Source organism: Cnephaeus nilssonii, assembly GCF_951640355.1.
Source record: "Cnephaeus nilssonii genome assembly, chromosome: 9".
Lineage (NCBI taxonomy): Eukaryota > Metazoa > Chordata > Mammalia > Chiroptera > Vespertilionidae > Cnephaeus > Cnephaeus nilssonii.
The window spans coordinates 75527183-75550712 of record NC_137080.1 but is presented as its reverse complement, the minus strand read 5'-3'; the positions used below and the strand labels follow the sequence as shown (position 1 = coordinate 75550712).

Below are 23530 nucleotides of genomic sequence, written 5' to 3'. Positions count from 1 at the left end.
TTTATTTTGTTATCCTTTTACACATCCTGTGCAACAGAAGCCATATACACTGTGTGTTATTTACATAGTCAAGGAGACTCTCATTTTGAAACAGGGCAAAATTTTTGTGTGTTGCTTCATCTTGTTTAATGTGACTGTTGTTTTACCTTTTTTACTAAAATATAAATATAACATTCTTCAGATGGCTAAATTTTTTGAAGTTTACCCTTGTGTGACTGATTAAAATACAATTGAGACATTTTATACAGTCATCAAATAATAATACCCATTTGCCCACATGTTCCACATGTTTTATGAATCAAATGTAAATCTCTTCTTGGGCAAAAAGACATGACTATGGGTTGGACTCTTCCTTAGGTTGTTTAAAAAATATTTATTTATCTCTTATTGGGCACTGAAACACTTCCTTAGCCCTTAAGGCATTGAACTGAAGTGTAAAGCAATTCCTTGCTCTCAAAGTATTAGAGGTCAACCATTGGAAAAATCTTAAATCTTTAAAATTGTATTATTAAGAATATTAATTTATTATAGGCCTATCTTCTTGCTCATTGACATTTTCTTAAACCAGTATATAATGTCTTTTTTTGGTCCTTTAAAATATTTTTCTTAAATTCTACTTTAAAGATAATAAGATTTTTATTCCAGTTTTATTTTGGTTCAGATTAGACAGAAAATTTTTTATTTTTATTTTCAACTTTGTATGTCTTCTTATTAGTGTCAGTGTCTTTTGACCATATATTTTCTGATCTTGCTTTTTTTTTAATCTTGAGAGACTGATCTTAATATATGAGAATATCTCATTACATGACCTTAATCTGCCATATTGTTTTACATTTTCCATTATAATTTCTTCTTTTTTTCAGTTTTGCATCCAATAGATATGGTTTTGATTTCCTAGTTTAAAATTCATTCATTGTATTTTGTTGTTATTATTGCCCTCCACTTAGGGTCCACATTCATGTTGGGATATCCCTATCAATATGCATATCTTCTCATAGGAAGAGAAGTCCATTGGTCCCTTCCATTATCTACCATCATGTTGATTATCCATTTCTAGATTTTTATTTTTGGCATGTTATGGTTATAATTTCTTTCTTACCCATGGTCTTTTATGGATTTTTTTAAATGTCAAAAACACTTACTCAGAGTATTTTATTACCTTACCTTTGTATATTTCTTGCTGCATTCAGTGTATTTTTTTCTCTTACTTGAGTCTTTCATCCAAGAAGCTTTTTTTTTATTTTTTTAATTATTATTTTAAATATTTTTATTGATTTCAGAGAGGAAGGGAGAGGGGGAGATAGATAGAAACATCAAAGATGAGAGAGACTCATTGATTGGCTGCCTCCTGCATTCTCCTACTGGGGATTGAGCTGGCAACCCAGGCATGTGCCCTGATTGGGAATTGAACCCAGAATCTCTTGGTCCATGGGACGACACTCAATCCACTGAGCCACCACAGCTGGGCTGATTCAAGAAATTTTTTAAAGTTAGGACTTTATTTGGCAAATATTCTGAGGCCTTTTATGCCTGGGAATATATTTTATGACTTTCACATTTGAATGATATTTTAATAGTTTATCAATTTCTAGAAGATAAAAATCTTAGACAAATTTGGTAGTATTATCAACATTTTTATACTAATTTTCAAAATATTCACTTTTTGTAATGGTTGAAACCTACTAACATACATAATCAAACATAGAATTTTTCTATGGGCTTCTTAGCAATCAGTAAATACCCTATTTTATGGTTTGAAGTTTGAATAAAGAAGTACCATGGCTGTTAGATGTGTTTCTAGTAGGAACAGGGAAGGGAGTTAAAAACATATAGATTCTCCAGAGGGTAGATCTTAGACTATAGTAAGACTCAGCAAAGCAAGGCTGTCAGAATCCCTCAGAAATGGCTGCAATCTAAGGCCAAGTGCAGTGGCTGGCAGGACTATATAGCTGGGGCAAGAATAGGGAGTGGGGTTAGGAAACAGTGAGTGTGCTGACAGTTTAAAGATGTATAACCCAGCTGGTGTGAGTTTGGAAGTGCCTACATCATTCCTGAAATGTAGTTTGAAACAATGTATAGGGAGGTAGGAGATAAAGGAATAGGGTCCCCTTCCAGGGAGGCAGGAACCCTACTGGAATCAGCCCTCCAATTACCTATAGACATACAGTCCTCACCTCATCTGCCTGCCAACCATTCATGCATCCTCTCCCTCTTCTACGCCCCTCCCCCAACCATTCTCAAAGATGCTGGGAGTATAGTGTTAGAAGAAAGCAATGTTCTGGTAGAGACCCTCTGGACAGTGGGGCATTGATTAACCCTATATCACGATCATGCCTGTCCCTCCTCTTAAGACACAATCTTCCAAGTTTTTGTGACACATCAGTTCACATCTGTTGACACATTCCTGAGTTCTGGGATAGGTTTCTTGCAACTTGAGGTAGCTGCTTATAAATTAGGAACAGTTTGGATGGGACTAAGGCGGGCTAGGAATTGAAAAATATTTATGAGGTTGAGAGTCATAATACAGAGCTGTTTATTTTCTGTTATATGTTATACTGGAATGAAATGAATAGTGTCCTCGATTGTCTATAGAAGAGAAAGAATGGAGAGAAAATAATTCCACCAGCATTGTCTTTTGTTACAAAAGTGACATTTGGTTTATGATTGTGCTCGAGTTAGTATGATATTGAAAAATTGAAAATGATGTTTTGCCTGTAGTACTAAGCAACTAATTGTGTCCTTAAAGAATAGAAGAAAGGAAGAACAACAAATATGTTTCCTTGTCAATTCTAATTTCAGTTTCTGGAATTTATTTTGAGGTATAAAATGGTGTGGGAATATAGATTCTGCTACATTTTCATTACAACCTGGGAGCCGTGTACTGAAAAAAGTGAATGGTATAGTTAATCCCCTTGGGGAAGTGGATTTCTTGTTGAGAAAGAAGCAATTCTAGATGAAAAATGTGAGTAAACATAGGGATGTGGTGTTTGTTTTTAAAACAGGCTGAACACATAGTAATTGGCAAAAAAGAATTCTATTATGTTGTCCTTTAGACAGTGGTCTTTGGAGGAGGTGATTTTAACATGCCCCATGTCTGTGCCTCCTGCAAGGAAGAGGAAAGGCCAAGAATAAAATAGTGTAATTTGAGAATTTTAAGCCATATCTCTAAAGACTTTTTACAAAGACCAGAGGAGCAAATTCTTGTTTTTTGTTTTTTTACTGGTATTAGACTTATTGGGACTCAGACTTCAATGTAATAATATTACCAATCAGCAGTTAACAGCGAGTTTTCTGTGGGTTTATAAAGTGATTAACATGTACCAAATTCCAACTGAGTATATGATAATACTCAGGGAATACCCAAAAGAATGTTGTGAAATTTAATAGTGTTTATAAAGTTCACACAAGGAGCAAGTGTTACCGCTAACAACTGATAGTAAGGATCCCAGGTAAGATTCTATGTAGAGTTCATTGTTAGCATTGCTGTAGGCATCCTTTGTACCCTCAGCTATGGCTCAATGCAGGAGACTCCAAAAAGGAAGAACTTTTTTTTATTTTTCTAAACGGCATCATTTATTAGTCAAATAATTCTTGCTTAAGCATCACAGATTCACTGAGTTATCTCAGTGGAAGAGGAACTGGAACTCTTCGAGTTAGGGCACAGATTTGAAAGCTGAGGAAACTGAGGCCCAGAGACAAAGTGATTTTCCCCATGTCATCTAGAGAGTTAGTGGCATCAAGGAAGTCATAAACCTTCAAGCATCACCAAAAATAGATGCTGTACCTCTAACTTCTAAAAATAAATATTTAAGCTATTGGTGTTCTGTAATTTAAAAAAAAATATTCAGGCTAATGCAGATGAAGTTCTTAAGAGATATAGATAGACGTAGCATATTTGTGACTGTCATTAAAAGCAGGTGTTTGTTTTTTGTTTTTTGTTTTTTGTTATAACCCATATCAGAACTCTCCTCATGATGGTAAAACTCAAGAACACTGCCCACATTTTGCTTCAAGGCATAGCCTCTTTAGTGATGACATCAATCAACTAGTTTTTGGTGCACAAACGCTAAGATATCATGGGCCCTAACCTCCAGCAGCTTGCAGTCTTTTTTGTTAATGAGACAAACTCATATTGAACAGCCTTCATTCATTTAATTTCCAAGGCGTACTCCTTTGCCTCCTAAGTGGAGTTGATGCATGCAAAATACCTACACGGCACTTCCCCAGCCTCAGTTTCTGACGTTCTCACACTCATTTTGCCCATTCACTGGGAACGTGCTCCCCGTCTTCCACTCAGCCTGCTGTTTCTTTTCAGTTACTAGCCCCGCATTGCATTCTCCAGTCCCGTGCATTGCTGTTAGGAGATCTATCCTTTACACTTCAGCCTCTTGGGAAGAGAGTCCTTCATCTTTCTAAACTGGGTCAGATTTATCTGTTGGGGACATAGTACATTCTGAAGTTTACTTCAGAACTCATTTTTCTGTTGTTGTTTTTCCAAATATTCCTCATTAATTTTATAATTGATAGTTATCTCTCCCACTCTACTGCAGGGACAGTGTGTTTGTTCATTGACATCTAGCAAAGTGTCTGGGACATTTGCAGGTACTTAATAAAAAATACCTGTGCTGAATTAATTAATTATACAACTGCAGTACCATGTGATTGATTAGAACGTTTCGAATATAGTTCATTTCAGTTGTGAATAGATGAATATTTGAAAAGCATCAATTGTATCAGTTCATACAAAAGTGTTGGTTATGGACTCCCTACTCAACCTATGGTAACATTAGCATCGGTTGGGAGCCGCTTAGAAATGCAGACTCTTAGACCACTCTCCAGAACCCCTGTGTTAAATCCAACACTTATGAGACTCCCTGGTGCTCCCTATGCACTTGTATATGTTGTAAATCAGGGTTTAAAAAAATTCAATGTTTTGTTAGGCCAGATCCCCTAAATAAGTGAAGTAAGCCAGCTGTGTATGTATAAGCACGATAGGTGACCTCTCACACTTAGCCTCCTCCTAGTAGGCATGGTGGGACTGTGTTGACATAGAAAGCATTAACTTCATCTAAAAGGCACAGGCTTCCTGCATGATGCAGTGGTTGAGCATTGACCTAGAGCCAGGAGGTCAGAGTTCAATTCCCAGTCAGTACACATGCCCCGATTGTGGGCTCAATTCTCAGTGCGGGGCATGTAGGAGGCAGCCAATCAATGATTCTCTCTCATCATTGATGTTTCTAGCTCTCTTTCCCTCTTCCTTCCTCTCTTAAATCAATAAAAATATTTTAAAAAATAAATAAATAAAAGGACAGGCTGTCACACAGATCAAGATGATTTCAGGACTAGTGAGACATTTGAGCAATTCAAGAGAAAGAAACACAAACTTGCAAGTAGAATATATGACCTCAAACACTGACAACAAAATTCAATTTTTTAATATTTCAGAGAGGAAGGAAGAGGGAGAGAGAGATAGAAACATCAATGATGAGAGAGAATCATTGATTGGCTGCCTCCTGCACGCCCCACACTGGTGATCAAGCCCACAACTCACAACCAGGGCATGTGCCCTGACCGATAATCATATGGTGGTCTCCTGGTTCATTGGTTGACACTCAACCACTGAGCCATGCCAGCCAGGCCAAAATTTAATTATTTTTAAAACAGAAGAACTGTAAGGGTCAAAGAGGACACACATGTGTGATAGTTCTGGTTTAAAGGTCTCTACTTTAAAAAGTTTCATCTAAATGAGGAGACTTTTAAGAATGCAGTGAACACTTCCTGATTCTTCACTAATACAGACTTCTTTAATTCTGCAAGTCAGAAAACCCTCTTTGTTTTCTATAACCATTTCATTCATTCTTTCTTTTATTACTTTATTCATCAATGCTCATTTAATGTCTAGTCTGTGCTGAGGTAGCCCCAGGCCAGGAGCAGAAGACTAAAGATGAATAACAGAATCCACATGTCTTCTCATGGCTTATACCTCATAATGATAACCTTATGTTATGAAATGCAATAGTTTACATAGGAATTGCTATAGTAATTTGTCACACCCCCTTTGAGAGATGTTCTTAGGAAGGTTTCTCTCTAGCTTGAGTAGTTCACAAATCTAGGTTGGGAGACCGAAGGAGAAGGTACAGCTTATGTAGACAAATGGAGTAAAGGAGTTTTAAAAGAGGATGCAGTTCAGCAGAAAAGAATTCCCACGAGTGAATTCTGCATAGTATGTGTAGCACCCTGGGTGATTTTAAAATGGGAACGTTTCTTGAAACACTTTGTCAGCTTCATAATTTCTGGCAGATAAGAAGATCTACTTCCACCTTCAGACAGAAGGGAGAGCTATTTCACAAAAGCTAGAGCTTGGAAGCCCATTTCTCAGGTAGATTAAAGACTTAATTAAGTGATTTAACCACATTTTGCATTTTTTCTTTTTTTCTAGTTGTAGGTTTCTCATTTCTCCAGTTGGTTTGAGTGAACTTTATCTGACTTTGTCAGAAAAGTTCCTGTTACCTCTGGAGAAACAGTGACATTTAGGGGAAAGCCCCACACTGGTAACAAACACTTCTCAAGGTTTTATATTCATTTGGTGGCAGCTGCGATCAAGTGTAATAATTAACTGAACATTTTATTCAAATACCACTTGTTGATGATCCCACAGTGGTGAATGAGCAAAGGTCTAATTAGTCTGTTACTCAATATCTGAATTTAGAATTATAGTATGTTTTGTTTCATTGCATCTGAACTTTCTATTTCATCAATTCTATGTTGAATAATGTTTTGATAAAAAATTTAGTAACTTTTTACTTTATTTTCTTGAGACCAAATATTCATTTTTTCTCAAACATACTTACCACCAAGTAAAGAGACATAGAAGACACTTTGTCCTTCAGTATTCACCCACTCTCTCTCTATATTCTCTATATATAGATAACAAGACTTTCACCTATATAAAAATGTTCATGTTTTAGGTTCATCATTTCCATTCTTACTGTGAAAGGGTTTTTGCACCATTTTTACTTTTCCTCCCAACTTAGCATCCCTCATGCATTACAAAATCTCTGTACTCAGCAGAGGTATTAATATTCAACATTATTTCTCTCCAACATTTCCCAATTTTTCTTCCCCAATCAACAAAATACCACTGTGTCTACCTTTACTCATCCTAGAGAGTAGGGGGGGCCTAGATTCATCCAGAAAAACTTGAGTCTATTCTCTAATGCAATACTTGAATTTAAAACTTCTTTATTCTCTCTCTCTCTTTATTTAAATATCTTCCAAGCACCTCCACTATCCATATTTTGCTCTTTAGCCACATTTACTTTTTTTTGAAATGAAGATCTGATCACACATTTCCCTTTCTTGCTTAGAGTACTTCAATGGCTTCTAGAGAATGAAGAATGAAGCCCAGCTTCCTTGTCCAACATACTAGAGGCCCGGTGCACGAAATTCGTGCAAGGGAGGGGGGTGGTCCCTCAGCGTGGCCTACACCCTCTCACAACCCGGGACCCCTCGGGGGATGTCCGACTGCTGGTTTAGGCCTGATCCCTGTGGACATTGGCAGTTGGACATCCCTCTTGCAATCTGGGACCTCTGGCTCCTAACCACTCAGCTGCCTGCCTGCCTGATCGCCCCTAACCACTTTGCCTGCCTGCCTGATCGCCCCTAACCACCTCTGCCTTGGTCCACCCACCCCGGCTTCATCCGGAAGGTCATCCAGAAGGATGTCCGGAATAATGTCCGGAGGTCATTTGGTTGTCCTGTCTAATTAGCATATTACGCTTTTATTATTATAGATAAGTTCGATTATATGGTGTCTCTCACATGGCCATTCAGAGCTAGACCAGCCACTCCTGAAATGCTTTGATCTCTGAAAGGGACACTCTTACCTTCAGTATATGGCTTTTCCTTTTGCACATAGGTGCACATCATTCCCTTCCCCTGTCTCCCCTCTCTCGTCTTCTGCGTATCTTCCCAGTAGCATACTCCCACTTCACATTCCCTTAGAAAGCACAGTCTCCGGGGACTGTCCCCCTAGATTCTAATTATGACTGTGTTGTTTGCTAGTTCTGGATCTTCAATAAGATGTCCTGCCTCTCAGTTTTAGTTGCCTCATCTGTGAAACAGGGTAAAATTAGTACTCACCTCACTAGGCTGTTATAAAGCTAAATAAACAAATATGTATAATGAATTTACCATGTGAGAACATAATAAATGATTATGACTAAATCCATTAATAATATCACTTTTTATATAGTGTTTTTGGTCAGCTTGAGGATAATAAAAGGCAAACCGATTGTGACAAAAGATCATAAGTAGAAAAAAGCATTACAAAGCCAAATATAAATGACTTGAGGATTATCAATGAATTAGAATCAGTCATTTTCTGTTCTCTTTTGTTGATTAGGATAATTAACACAGTTTTTGAAATTCAAGATTAAAATGAAGAAAATTTAAATGAATAAATGCCTATATTGCAAAGAAGTATAGAAAATAAAGATAGATTTCACATAATTACTCAACTGCTTTTCTAATCTCAGTAAGTATTTTACTGGGAGTGTTCCAGTATTTTCAAATTTCAGAATATTTATCCTATCCTATTTTAGGAGACTAGGAAGAATGAAAACTTGACATTGTACAAAATTAGATGACTCATATAATTACTATACCATTTAGCCTAGGTATGGGAAAGATTCTGCTATCTCCATACCTTGGGTTTGAGATTTGGAGAGGTACATAGGGTCTGATCTTATGCTAGGCTTAGAATCTCAGGAGATCCTGATGAACAGGAGAAAATAATTGCTTTCAGCTGATTTCTGGAATGCTATTTCGATCTCTAGTTGGCTCAGGAGTCAGATTATACTTCTATTTAAAGCTATGGTCTCAGGCAGTTAGAAGGAGTCCTCATGTTATGCTACCCAGGGGATTTCATGGTTGGTAACAGAGTATAATGGTTGGGAATTAGTGAAGCTATAGTTTAAATAAAGGCAGGCTGCATTTTTACACATCTGCCAGAACAGAGGGAAGTCTGAGGAAATGTGTGGCGGGACCTCCTTGGCCTCCCCAGCAGCCAGTGTTGGCATCCTCCTGGGGCAAAGGCTAAATTTCTGGGAACCTCTGAATTGCCCTGGAGGATTAGGAGGTAGTCACTGTTCCATTGATTTTTTGATCAATTACGGACTCTATTAAAAGTGAAGGTGGGGCAATTGTTTCCTGATTTTCCCAGGACAATAGCAGAAACAGGGAATGTTATTGTCAAAACAGGTATTGTGGTTACCTTAAAGTTGGAGCAAGGAGAGAAGGTAAAATAAAAAAGAAATAAATAGATTCATTACAAATGATTGCTCTCCCCACCTCTTGGTGTGTGCCTGAGTGTCCCTGACTCTGTCTCTTTCTCTGGTGTGTCTATGACTTTCTTCTATATTAATAAGTTTAAGTGTATGTGTAGTGCTCAGTAGACACAATAATCAAAATTCTTATATAAGCAGAAGAACCTACCTTCTGTTAAAGTGTTGTATTTGACATTATAATAACATCACCTGATAAGATTGCAATGGTTATGAAGTCTCTGAGTATTGACGTTATTAACGTTTACAATAATGCACAATGCTTTCCATCCCAAGTAGCATTTACTTCTATAGATACATCTGCATTTACTGTGGATCTGAGCATGATTTATTTCTTCTGCTTTGGAATTTTTCACTTTGAACCTGTTGTGAGATATGACACATAAATACAACTTTGTTTCTCTTTATGATTCCTATCAGTGAGTTTTAATAATTAATTCAATAAACATTTAATAACTGTCTATGCTATCTATATGCCAGCATTATTAGAGTTTATATGGAATAGAAAAACAAATAGGATGTGGTCCTATGCTTAAAGAATTCACCATCTGCTAAACATTTTTTCTATGTTAAGAATCTCTTTGTTTTCAATAGCAATCAAAGTTTAATGTTTACACTTGATAAAATCTATGATCTTCAGTATACTTATGCTATTATTTAACTATCTACTTTAAGTGAAATTTAATCATTTATTTCTCCTTACTTCTAACCCTCATCACATCTTGGGCCTCTTCTCTGTGAAGCTGAGTCATCCAATGGTGGCTATTCCTGAACATGAGACTCTTGATTCTAAAGAGGTAAATATAAGATATAATTGGAGATCTAGTTATCCATATCTATGTAATATTAGTTTGTAAGAATAAACAATCTCATTTAAAAATATTAATAAAATTTTGGTATTTTTTTTAAAAAAGCATTAACTGGCCCACTTTGTGTTGTTCAGAAGAATCTGGCAGTTAAATAAGTAGAATTTTGCTGCTTCTCAACGTGGAAGGTGATACCTGTGTGTAGCAACTTGATTTACAAACAAACTCCTTCTATCCTAACTGTCTTTGTGATTTCCTCTTTGGATTAATTGGGCAGCTTCTTTATCTAGAGGGACAGCAGATGTCCTATAATACTTATAATGTATCTCTTGAGTCTCAGTATTTCATAGTATCTAGGTTCCCAGACCCCTAAGTGAATTTTGCATATGGCAGGTAGCATGCCAGTTCAAATATAGCCTCTAAATTTCATGTGAATGTTTAGTCACTCTCAACCTTTTAAGTGAAAGACAAAAAAACACATACAAATATTTTTAAAACATTTTTATTTTTATAAATGTTGTACCACAGATAGAAAAAAATACTTATTTTTTTTAAAATTTTGTGTTAATCAGGAGCAAGAATAATTAAACAATATTTTCTTTGTCTACATCCTCTCAGGCAAAGTGGTAAATGTAAAAAAAAAAAGTGATTTTAAATAAAGAAGTTATCTTTAAGAAATAAGTGAGCTCACTCATTTATTTCAGATGCCCTCACAAATGCACCATGCTCAATTTTGCAGCCTCCAATATTTTTTGGGGGACAAGGGGATCATAGTACAAAAGAAGTAGGAAGGATATAATTCCATATACTATTGAAATATTTTTCCCCAAATTATCTCTTCCACAATTTAGGGCATATCACTCACTTTTCATAAATTGACATCCCTATTTCTGCAAATTTTAGAAGCTTTATCATACAGGACCAGTGTGCCTCTCTGTTATAACATTGGTTATTAAAATAGAAAAGAGATTTTTAAGAATAGGTGTGGATTTATATCCTTGATCACATCTCTGATTTAAAAAGTAGGATTATTGGTTCAATGAATTATGAACATATGGAAGACTTATGATACATATAGCCAAATTGCATTCCTGAAAAATTGTAACAATCTTACTAGGAATCTGTCTGGATACCTTTTTCTACGTACACTTGCTGCATTGAGTAGTATATCAATTGCCAATTTATTGAGAGCTTAATCTATGTTCAAATGTTACACACTTTTGATGCATTATTCTATTTAATCTTCATGAAACATTTTAAGTACTATTATTATTCCCATCTTACAGATGAGGAAACTGAGGCTGAGGGAAGTCAGCTAAAGCCAAATAGCTGGAAACTGTCTGCACAATCAGGAATCCAGATCTGACTGCCTGAAGCCTGTGCTCTTAAGCCCTCTTCTGTACCCTCTCTGGCTATCTTCATTTCTATCTGTATTATCTAATTCTGTCTCCCTTTTAAAATCATACTTTAAAATATTTGCAATTTATAAGGAGAAATTATCTTTTGTCTTAATTTACATTTTAAAAATCCTGTATTTTCTGTTATTTTTGTCTATTTTGCATTAAGTAATGCATTTATCTACTGGTATGGTGATATTTTTCTTATTGCATTGTAAACTTCCTTTATATATTAATGATATTAACTCTTTGTCAATTAACTCTTTGTGCTAGCCCTTTCAGTGAGATGGTGGAAAATTCTGTGAGACTAAAAAACCGGACAACTATATACTAGTATGTCCAAGAAGAGGAGAATGGTTGAATAAATTTTGTACATTCCAAGAGAATGTATAAAAAATAACAATCAGATGTTCTCTTTCTTTCAAACAATAATTGGCTGAAGTTCACATAGGCTAGATCTATATAAATGAAAATGTTTCTATATAATAATAGAAAGTCAGTTGGATAATAAATACTGAATTAATAACTTCTGAATGTTAGGTAATGCTGAAACACTGTTGCAAGAACAACAGGTAGCAGTAGTATTGTAGTATTTACACTTTTTGCACCAATTATCATAACCCTAAAGACAAAACTTAAAATTAAGCTAGTGAGCAAGATTGTCAAAAAGTGATTTCAAACTCATATTTGGAATATATGAAAAAACATAATAAAAGAAACTAGAGTTTGAAGTTTAGCAATTGTAAGTTAGGAAGTTAGTATTAAAAGAAATGTAAATAATTAAGCAAAAGGATATTTTATGTTTCTATTGTTTAGTGTTACATTTGGGACATTAACACATTTTATAGTTTCTTATGATATGTGGTCAGACTATAATATTGATCCACGTTTCCCCCCCCAAACCTCTCTTTGTTATTTAAATATCTGCTAAATTATCCTTTTTTACATAGCAATTCTGGCCTAAGAAGTAAAGCATCCCAATTACCAACTCAATCCAAATAAACAACTATTGAAAAACCCTTCATCAGATCTCAAAATTTACCCCTTAGTGTTTCTCCCATTTTCTAAAGACAGCAATCTGTTTTTCTTGCCACCAGACTCACATTTCTTGAATTTCATTATACTGTTTATGGATTCTAGTTTTTCAAAATTAGCTTGGTAATTCATTTAAAACAGACAGATATCAGATTTATCTGATTTGACTTGTTCATTGTTTTCATAAGTCATATGATTTATAAAGTGCATTGAAAAAGAACTAACTCAAAACAATTCCACTTATCATCTAGTTCAGTGGTTGTCAACTCTGGCTGAACATAAGGACCTCCTTTGTAAAAACCACAGGAGCACAGTTCCACTTCAGGCAAATTGAATCAAGAGCTCTGGAGGTGGACAACGACATTGGTTGCTATGTTTTCAAATCTTGGTGATTCAAATGTTCAACAGGAGCTGAGATCCTCAAATTCTAGCTTCTTCATTGGCGGTTTGGGAAAACCAATCCAATCAATTGTGGAAACAAAACTTGAAAGTAAAAGCAGGAGAATTATTTAAAAATTAGTTTCAGCCCTGCTGGAGTGACTCAGTGGTTGAGTGTTGACCTATGAACCAGGAGGTCACGGTTCAATTCCTGGTCAGGCCACATGCCCCGGTTGTGGGCTCAATCTCCAGTGGGCAGTGTGCAGGAGGCAGCCGATTGATGATTCTCTCTCATCATTGATGTTTCTATCTCTCTCTCCCTCTCTGAAATCAATATTAAAAAAATAAAAGAAAAAGTTTCAGGGAATGCTTTGAATTAATAAAAACGTGGGCCACATGTTCTGATCTGCCGTAAATGTTTAACCTGTGCTTTAACCTGTGTAGATTAATTTTGAGAAATCTGTTCTATGTTGAGATTCACTATAATTTCTTTAGTAACACCTAATACTTAGTTTTGGTTTTCTATGTATTCCACACAGGTTTGGAAAATACTTAGGGTAAGGCTGGGCATAGCATTTGGTGCAAGCTGAGTCTGGGGGCTAGTAGGCTCCAAAGAATGTTTTATTTAGCATTTTATGAGGCACGTAAAAAAATACTTGGTCATTGATGAATCCATCTACAAGCAGATGAGATCCCAAAATAATTGATTTGACTGTTGTGGTCAGCTGACTGATCAATTTGCAAAGAAGGTCACTTTCATAAATTTCAATTATTCACACCAATGCAGCAATCTCCAAGAAGGTATATAGCTAACACCATTTAATTTCAAGCTAACTCCCTGCCTGAGATAGAAGAAAATACATTCTAGTAGCAATAATTATTTCTGATTATATCCATCATGTCTTGTGAATTCAGCAACTCTTTGATCTACCACCACTCTGTAACCCACTTCTCTTTCTACAGGTTTAATTGTGGAAGTTGTACTGGGGAAAGAGATATAAACAGACCCACCGTTTTCATATCAACTGGTACATGTGGCCCTAGGCCTCTTTTATTTTTAACTTGAGGGTCAATTGATTTCCAAAACATGATTAGATGCATTTGATTCTGACCTTTCATATTTACTTTTTATTAACACCACTTGAGAGCTAATCATTTACTAACTGCCCATAAAACACACACCTGGCAAATTCTTCTCCTGTTTTCTTATTCCTCCTCTTTGCAAATTTTGATCAACATTTAAGGGTTGGCAGGATCACAGTTCTGCTAGGAAGGGGACTATAAATGATTTGCTGCCTTGGTGTGTCTAAACTTTTTATTGTGCTCATTTTATTTTGAATTTCAGAATCTCCACTGATGTCTAAGGTTCTAATCTAATGGGATAAGCATCTCATTCTTCTATCTTTTTTCTCCAGATGACAACATAGAACAAAGAAAATAAGTGACTTGTCCATGAAAGCCAGTCTCATTTTCTGGTTTGATTCAAGGGTAAAATTGAAATTATCAAGAAGAATGGGCTCACTCTATTCCCTTTAGGCAATTGTCCTAAATACTATTTTTCAAAATCTAGCTTTGATAAATCTCAGATTTAAGAGTTCCAGGTGGTAATTTCAGGCAAGAACTTGGAATATGGCTATTGTAATAAATGCTAATTAAAAGAAGATTCATATGTTTTGATAAACAACTGTACAGAGGGTAAATGTGTCTTATAAAGACACCTAATATGAGCTCCTGAATAGACAGCACCATGCAGGCAGGCAAGGATGCTGTCAAAATGACTTTCTTGTGTTGTAAGCCCCAGTCTGTGTTGGGGAAATATAACAACAACAATACCAAACAAAACACTCTATCAACTCAGAAGTCCTCTTCACAAAAGCAGTAGAGAAAGAAAACAACTTTATAGTTGAATAAGCATTAAACCAGAATGTGATATGCACCACCATCGCTAAGAGATTGCCAAATCAGGAAAAAAATCCCACCCTTCATATAGCTATATATACATGTTTTCAAGATAAATAATAATCCAATCCATCCTCAAGTAAGAGGGCTTGACAGTACCATGTATCATTACACATAGTTTATTCTTTATCACCTGGTAAGTGGGGTGACCACCTGTCAGTTAATTGGCTTTACACAAAGGAAAAATAAGCTTTTCATATCTTTATGACGACAGGAGGTAGTTTTACAACGTGGAGTTAGGTATCGGCTAAAATTAGCTCTTGCCCCCTCTCAGAAACTAGGAGAAAGGGGTGCGATCTCACTTGGATGTTTACTTGGTTCTCAAGTCCTTGAGAAAGACTTTCCTGAGTCTTACAGCTGACAAAATGCCCCTGTAATTTTCCAAAGGACTTACGTGCATTTTAAAGAATGGAGAATGTACTCAGAGTGACAAGTTTTCTAAAGTAAATGCTCTAAGAACAGAGGATAGGGAATCTTTCCCTTATTTTGAACAGGAGAATTAAGCCTCTTATTTTTAATTTCTGTCTGTCCTTATACTTGGTTGACGAGGCGGGGGGGGACAGAACTGAAATCTGAGAGAGTCTTACTCTGAAGAAGGAAGCCCCACTTATTTTCCTTTCTTAGGGTCTTGGTTGAATTTACTGTAGGAGAGAGAAGTGGTTGACAATTTTGGGGTCTCTCCAATTTTGGGGTCATCTCAGTAGATTGATGTTGGATTTTGTAGTGTAGTGAGTCATGGCAAAGCTGAGCAAAAGGCGGGAACTGGAATGACTAACATTCCTCTGTGTGCTAGTTTTTTTTAAGATAAACAAACAATGTAAGATCTATGCTAAAAACTGTTTGGAGCTCAGGCCATCCTGGTATTAAATATTTTTTGTTGTTGTTTATTTGTTTGGTGTGTTTTTTAATCCTCACCTGAGCATTTTTTTTTTCATTGATTTCTAGAAAGAATGGAAGGGAGAGAAGAGGAGAGGGGGAGAGAGAGAGAGAAACATCTATGTGAGAGAGACACATCGATTGGTTGCCTCTGGCACGTGTCCCTTCCTGGGCTGGGGAACCTGCAACAGAGGCACGTGCCCTTGACTGGGAATAGACTCTGAGACTGTTGGGTCTGCAGGCCCATGCTCTAACCACTGAGCAAAGCTAGCCAGAGTGGTATTTAATGTTTTTGACCCCAGAATCAATGCTATGCTCTCCAGAATCCATTACACCTGCATTCTCTATCAATCATGCTGTCTTTATAGGATCTTAATTACTGAATGTTTTATAGCTTCTGGCTTATGGACAATACATTTTAGTGCAAGATCTTGTGTCTTTGCACTGAAGTTAGTGGTTATATAAATGTCCAAAATACATTTAAAAATTTTCAGGAAAAAATAAATATGTAGCAATTAATAATATTATGATGTACATTTTTCTGAAAATTGCTTTTTGTTCTGCATGCATGAAGTCGGGTTCCATATTTACAAGAACACATATGTAGATAAATTTGTTTTCATTTGGCAGAGAAGAGTATGCGCAGAGGGTTTTGTATTAAAAGGGGATGGAAAATCAGTGTACATAGCACATTCTTTAGTAAAATAAATGCTTTCTGTAACATTGGTTTTAAGCTTCACAACACGATGTCACTTATTACCCAAAGTAAACTCTAAATAAAATTATTTTTGGAATTTGATTTCCTTCAAAATAATGATTTTCTAAATGTCTTGAGTTTTTCTTTATGTTTTCTTATATCCGAAAAAAGTGTGTTGTTCTACTGACAATATAATAAATTACTGAGCCTTAACTGTCAGGATGCTAGTCTGAAAATAAGAATTTATTAATGATTATTAATGATTTTTTATCTTTCTTAATTGTCAACCTTTGTTTTTCTCAAGTTATTTAGATCTTTACCTATATTGAGATTGGCAAAGGAAAGTAAAACGTTCACAAAATGTCTAAAACCATGACTGTATCTGTCATAGCATAGGCCAGCATTTCAAGCCAGCTGCTGGGTTGTGGTTCCAAACGTGACTTTGCTCTGCCAGTGGGTTGTGGACGGCTGAGAAACAGTGCTGAGTTTGCCAGCATGATGTCAGAGGATGCACTACCTATTTGTCCTCAGTCTGATTTAATTATTCAATCTTATATCCGAAAGAGAATTTAGAAGGCATTTAATCCAATATTTTATTTAACGTGGTAACCCTGTCTGCAAGTATCTCCTTATATATCTTCTGTTTAAAGTCTCCTGGTGATGAGTCAGACACGATATATGTTTTAAGTATGGCTAAGACAAACAAATGACTGCAGGAACCACAAAAACAAATAGAAAACATTGAAAGACTAGGGCTTAATTTCAAATAAAGGGGCCTTGAGCATGATACTTAATCTTTTTCAGCCTGGATTTAATTCTCTGTAAAGTGAATTCAGAGGATTATGGTGGAGATCTACATTAATGCATATAAAGTGCTTAGCATCTAAAACACCTAGCACTTAATAACTGTTAGCCAAGTCATGCTGATTTCGTTAACGCTCTTATAATACTAGCTACTAAATGTTGGTACTTTCAGGAAAATCTAAATAAGTGGTAGTTTTCATTTGTTAGAAAGAGGAGGAGATGTAATTTAGTCATTTCCTCCTTTCATTAAAGCTTCTGAGAATCCCAGATGGTGAAAGCTACAACTCACTTATGTTGTGACTGTTGGTTTTCTTTGGCCAGAACAAATCAGTGCAGTAATGGAGCTACTCCTGTTTTAGTAGCTCTTTCTCTAACGCCTTTTCTAGTCTAACAAATGCAGCTTCTCCCTAAATGATACAGAATGTATCCATGTTTCACAGTCCTGGGTAGCCCCGTGGCCATGCCCTGGTCAGGTTTCCTGTCTGCTTTACTTCCCCCTTGCCTACAGTCCATGTTCTTCTGGCAGCCAGCTCTGTGCCTGGCTCTCTCAGAGCACGGCCTCTTCACGCTATGATTCAGCCCAAGGCAAAGCAGGGAGAGCTGCCTCCAGAAGAGCAACTGACCTCTCTGAGCCTCCCCAACCACTTTGGAAGGCTCCATTGACGGCCCTGAGTTGGCACCTGGAATAAAGTTAAGTCCATTTCCTTCCATTGGTGTCATTCTATCCCATTCTTGAAAGCATATAGCAGAGAAATGTTTTAGAACTAAATTTCTCTTTTGGTCTCATGTCCAACAATTTCTTTTATACTCTTGTCTTGAATTCTATGATCTGCTAATATCCATCTCCATTCAGTTACGTTTATCTTACCTGTTCCAGACAGTTAACCCCTATCAAATAGAAATACATAGAGCTTGGATGGATAAATAAATTATTAGAATCACTTCCCTACTGCATAACTACATTATAAAGCCAATTGAATCAATATATGAGAAAAAAAAAAGGCAAGCGTTCCATTTGCTTTCTCTGTCTTCTGTAATGTTCCATTTTGCAAACGCTGGGCTTAATTCAATCCCAGTTCACTTTACCCCCTTGTTTTAGAATTTACATTTCAAGGGATGATGCAGTCAATGCTAAAAGATAGGGAGGGCAGCAGGCAAGTGATGGAAAGGGGAGGGTTGTGGATGGGATGTGGCAGTGCTGTTCCTCATGGCTGTTGGCCTTTCAAAGCTATCCTAACCCTCTGCAGGAGGCCGGAACTGCTCTGGTGAGCTCTCCAGAGATCCGTCTGATGCGAAGCTGAGCTGCATGTCTTTTTTATGCCATTAATTGTATAACAGCTACCGAGGGGGAAAAATACAATTTTTTAAAGGATAAACCATTTTTTAAAATGTGAAATGCTTTGCCCAAATGTTAATGTATACATTTTTGGGTGTGTTTTTAAAAATTATCTCCATCGCCTGACTGCTATTTTTTCTTATTTTTTTCAGCAATGAAGTTGGAGCAGAAGCTGAAAACCCAGGCTGTGCTAAAGATTTTTGGAGTGCTGGTGCTAATCATTTACTAGATTTAACTTTTTTTTTTTCTTCACTATTAGTGTTCCCTTTAGCAGTGCAGCAGTGGAACTAAAAAAAAAATTCTTGCAAGCATATAACATCTCAGTACTCAATTGTACCCAGCATAGGAGAGATTTACCTACAGCTTCTCACACCACTGTTAGAGTCTTTAATGCCTTCTATTAAGCTGACAGCAGTACTAAGATGCCCATATATTTAGCAACAAAATAAAAAAAAATTATGGGTTTTAAACAGAAATGGTTGTGACTTTTTCCACACCAGTTTTATTTAATGCATACATTACTTACTAAATCAGATATTATTCCCCTTTGCTTCATTTATTTAAAAATATGTTTTTTATTGATCTTAGAAGAGAAGAGACAGAGATAGAAACATCAATTATGAGCGAATGATTGATCTGCTGCCTCCTGTACACCCCGCACTGGGGATCGAGCCCACAACCTAGGCATGTGTCCTGACCTAGAATCAAACTGTGACCTCCTGGTTCTTAGGTCTACGCTCAACCATTGAGTCACACTGGCCGTGCTGCTTCATTTTTTTTTTTTAACATGTAAAGAAAAAGTACAACAACTTAAAAAAAAGAAAGTCTCTGTCTGCTTTCCAGAGATGTTAATGAGGTGTTTACTGGAGAGATCTTAGGTAGGAGGGAGTTGGTATTTTGCATAACATACACTGTTTTCCCATTCTTTTGGGGTTCTCTGCTGTCAGAACAGGCTACGGCTACGTGTCAGGGGCAGGCCAGCGATGTTGAGCATCACATCATTGCAATGTCTCCAACATTGCCACATGATTCCTATGAAGGCTATTTCAAAGCCAGTCCACATTCAAAATCTTGCAAGTAGCAGAGACCACAGAGCAAACCCACACTGTGATGACAATCCTGGGAACCCACCCTCCGCACTCCTGATGCTCATATACTGACCATGTTCAGTTTTTCCCCCCAGTCATCACCCTAGTAGTCTGTCCTAGGCTTCTGTAAGTGTTTTTCTGCTATAGCCTCTGCCCAGCCTGGAGCCTAGGCCAAGGCACACTAAGGAAGAATCCATTGCAATTCTGATAGTGAGCTCCTGGTAGTAGAGGAACCTTTTGCACATATCCCAAGTTTCTTTGTGTCAACTCTGTCTGAGCCACAGAGCTTTCTCAGACCACTGCTTTATCAGCCCATCAGCCCACTCAGGGCAAAGTAGAGAGAGTTGCCTAAGGAAGAGGAACTGGCCTCCATTCTCTACCCACCATTTTGGAGTGTTTCATTGTCAGTCATCATTTGGCACCTGGAAATATAAAATTCTCATCATCTCTTCAATTAGTGTGTGAAGACCAGTGGAGCCTTAGTAACCTTCTCTGCTAATCTCTCCTCCTCCAAATAAAATATTCTCCATCAACCTGTTAAATGGCGTGAATCACCACTTTAGACTACTGATAATAATTTCTAGTTTTCGCTGTGCTCTTATCATATGCCAGATACCACACCAAGTGGGTCACGTGAATTTTCTTTAACATTCACAATGAGCCTGTGAATATTATTATCCATATTTTATGTTTATAAGAACAGGCCCCAGACAGGAGGAAAGATGGCGGCTGGCAGGACGGAGCGGAGAGAGAGGAAGTGAGTGAGTGAGGGTATGAAAGGAGTGTGTGTGGTTGTGCGTGGGGTGTGTGAGAGTGATTGAGGGAAAGTTAAATCTCGCAGGAGCAGCAGGGGCTGGCAGAAAGCCTCTCCTTGACAAGGAGAGACTACCACAACTGTGGGTACTCCCCGGATGGCCCATGCCATCTTGAGAGGAGAACGGCCTTTTTTAGAAACTCATCAACACCACCAACAAGACAGGCCTTGGAACTGTCCGGTGACCCAGCATCCACTCCAGGCAATATCCTGCTACCCCAGCTGCAGACCCGCGGACCCTGGGACCTCCACCTCCAAAGATACACCTTTCAGCAGCTCAAGACACCCATGAAAAACACACATGATGTCAAAACAAGCCAGAGGAAAATCATTTGGGCAAAAAATGAAAAAGGATCCCAAGTCAAATTTATAGAAAAGATTCCTTTATTAACTTTTGGTCGAGAATATGTTTGTATATTTTCAGAAAACAACTCCAAGACCACGTGGATTCCTGCAACAGAGAGGAATCCACAGGACTGCTCCAGCCATGAAGACAGAAGAGAAACAGTCCAGAGATGGAAGACGCTGACAACGCCTTGCCATACTAGCAGACAGCAGCTGTGCATCGCTGAAGGATGCCCAGGACCAAACCAGAGACGGCTGGACCTGCATCACCACCATTTGTCCACCATCCAGAACTGAAATATCATTGCTGTTATGTACACATAAGGAACTGTTTGACATTGAAATTGGGACTCAGAAGAACTGTTGGCCCAGAAAGAAACTCAATACAGACTGATTCATTTGCCTCTCAGCATAACCATTATGGCTTGTCTCATTTTTGGTTCTTATAAGTGTATTTCTTGTATCACATGATCTCACACATCTAGGGGAAATGATGAACAACATAAACTGATGAACAAAAACAGACCCAGAGACAGGGAAGCATCCATCAGACTGTCAGGCCTCAGAGGGAAGGAAGGGGAGGGTGGGGGGAAGGGGGAGAGATCAACCATGTGTGCATGCATATGAGCCTAACCAGTGGTCACAGACAACAGGGGGGTGGGGGCATACGTGGGGAGGGGTTTGGGATGGGAATGGGGGGATGAAGACAATTATGTGATACCATAATCAATAAAGAAATTTAAAAATATATAAATAAAATAAAAGTAACGAGGTAGCTTTGGGCTATGATTATCTAGAAAAAAGAAAAAGAAAAAAAAAGAACAGGCCCCAAAAGATTAAGTCAAGCTAGTAAGTGGTTTAGGCAGAATTCAAGTCCAATCAGATTCCAAGTATATGCCTTTTATTGGATTTTGTCCATTCATTCATTCACTTGTTCATTTTTTTGACCTTGGGTAAAGAAAGTTGAGTTGATTACACCCCCACCTCATAGCAGATTGCTATTATAAATTTGGGCAAGGCCCCTCTCCTTCGTTCTTTGATTAGATGATGGGTTGGCTATTTATAACAATTTCTATCTTACCTTCCCCTGAAGTAGGCACACATTCTTATGTGTTTAATATATAATCTTTAGTTATATATGTTTTGAAGATCTGTATGCATATTTAATAAATATAAATGGCATTATTGTTTATATTTCATCCCCCCCAACCCCCCCACTCAGCTCTATGGTTTTTAAGGTCTATCCAGATTGCTCCGCAAATGTCCATTGGAGTGTTTCCTCACAACTGCATGGTGTAGCCTCATCACATTTCACCAACCCATCGGCCCCAGGGGTGGTGTCTCAGGTTGCTTCCCTCCACCAGGAACAATTGTGATGTACGTCCTTGCATCTGCCCCACGTGGAACTTGGTGAGACTTTCCCCACAATATATACTCAGGGATTGTTTAAACTAAATCCCCCCAGATTGCTTCTCTCTAGAATGCATGTACCCATCTTTATTTCCATCAATTCAATAGGTTCTTGTATCCCCATGTTCCTTTTCACCCTTGAAGGCCTGAGCTTTGAAATACTAGGCTAGGTTATACTATCATTAAGGACAACTTTTGAGATGGGAAATTTGTTTGAATGTGGTATCCTATTCCCACTAAGTTTTCTAGTTCTCAGAGACTTTCATACCATTTAACTAATTGCAGTTGTTCGGTATTTTTGTCTTCACTTCATTGATGAAAAACTTGAACCCGAAAGAGTATATGTGAGTACCAAAGTAGTGAGTTATAAAGCTTGTATAAGATCTATTGATTTTCCTATTATGTTATTTCAGCAAAACAAGCTTTATCTGAACATCACAATCTAATTTATTTGTTCAGTTTCTCAGCAAAGATCGGAGTCTTAGCATAATTACAGGAGGGGCAAGTGGTGGTTGCAGGGAGACCATGGAGAATTGGCTGCTTTTCGAGTTGGTTGGTACTAGACTTAAGCGACCTGAGGAGCTTAGAAACACAGCTGATATTTGTGAGGAGGAAGGGCGTGGGAACATGTAATATGGAATAGACAGATTTTGGGGCTGTGCTTTCTGTTGGATTCCCTGGGAAGCAGATTCTGAGACAAGAGGAATGATCACAAAGAACACTGGCAAGGAAGTGAGGGAGTACGTTAGGGAAGGAACCAATAAAGAATCCATTACAAAGCCAGCTACAGTAATGACCTACTGGAGCTCATCCCACTGGGGAGTTCTAGGATATAGGGTTGAACATGTATCAGAGTTCATCCCACTTAGAAGAAAGAAAGCAGGAGTAGTTTTTTTTTTTACAGTTTGACTGTCAACATTTACCTAATAATAACTTTTCTCTTTTTAAAGCTTTTTAAAATTTTTTTGACTTTTCATTATGACTTCCTAATAAGACCCATTATTCTCTTGTGAATTATAATTTGGAAAAACATGGAAGTTTATTGAATATTGTTCTTTATAGTTTGCGAAGTAAGGTTCAGGAAGCGAGAGTTAATGAAAAGCTTACATAATAAGACAATATTCCCCAAATATTCTTTTTTGGACAAGCAGAAGATTCTGCAATTAGCAATGGGAACAAAAAATGCTTCTTTAACTAGACTGCCATGGATGTCCATATTTGAAACAGCCTTCATCTATTAG

General features: G+C 37.3%; 1 protein-coding gene across 1 annotated transcript in view; it reads left to right on the top strand.

The window, feature by feature from the left end:
• Positions 1–18916, top strand: part of MLIP (muscular LMNA interacting protein) — a gene marked incomplete at its 5' end in the record, with an annotated part of 249001 nt that extends 230085 nt beyond the window's left edge. Inside the window, one exon of the mRNA XM_079781369.1 lies at positions 18785–18916. Within this exon, the coding sequence (XP_079637495.1) occupies positions 18785–18790 (6 nt within the window). The 3' untranslated portion in view covers positions 18791–18916. The remainder of the gene's footprint in view (positions 1–18784) is intronic.
• Positions 18917–23530: the final 4614 nt, after the last annotated feature.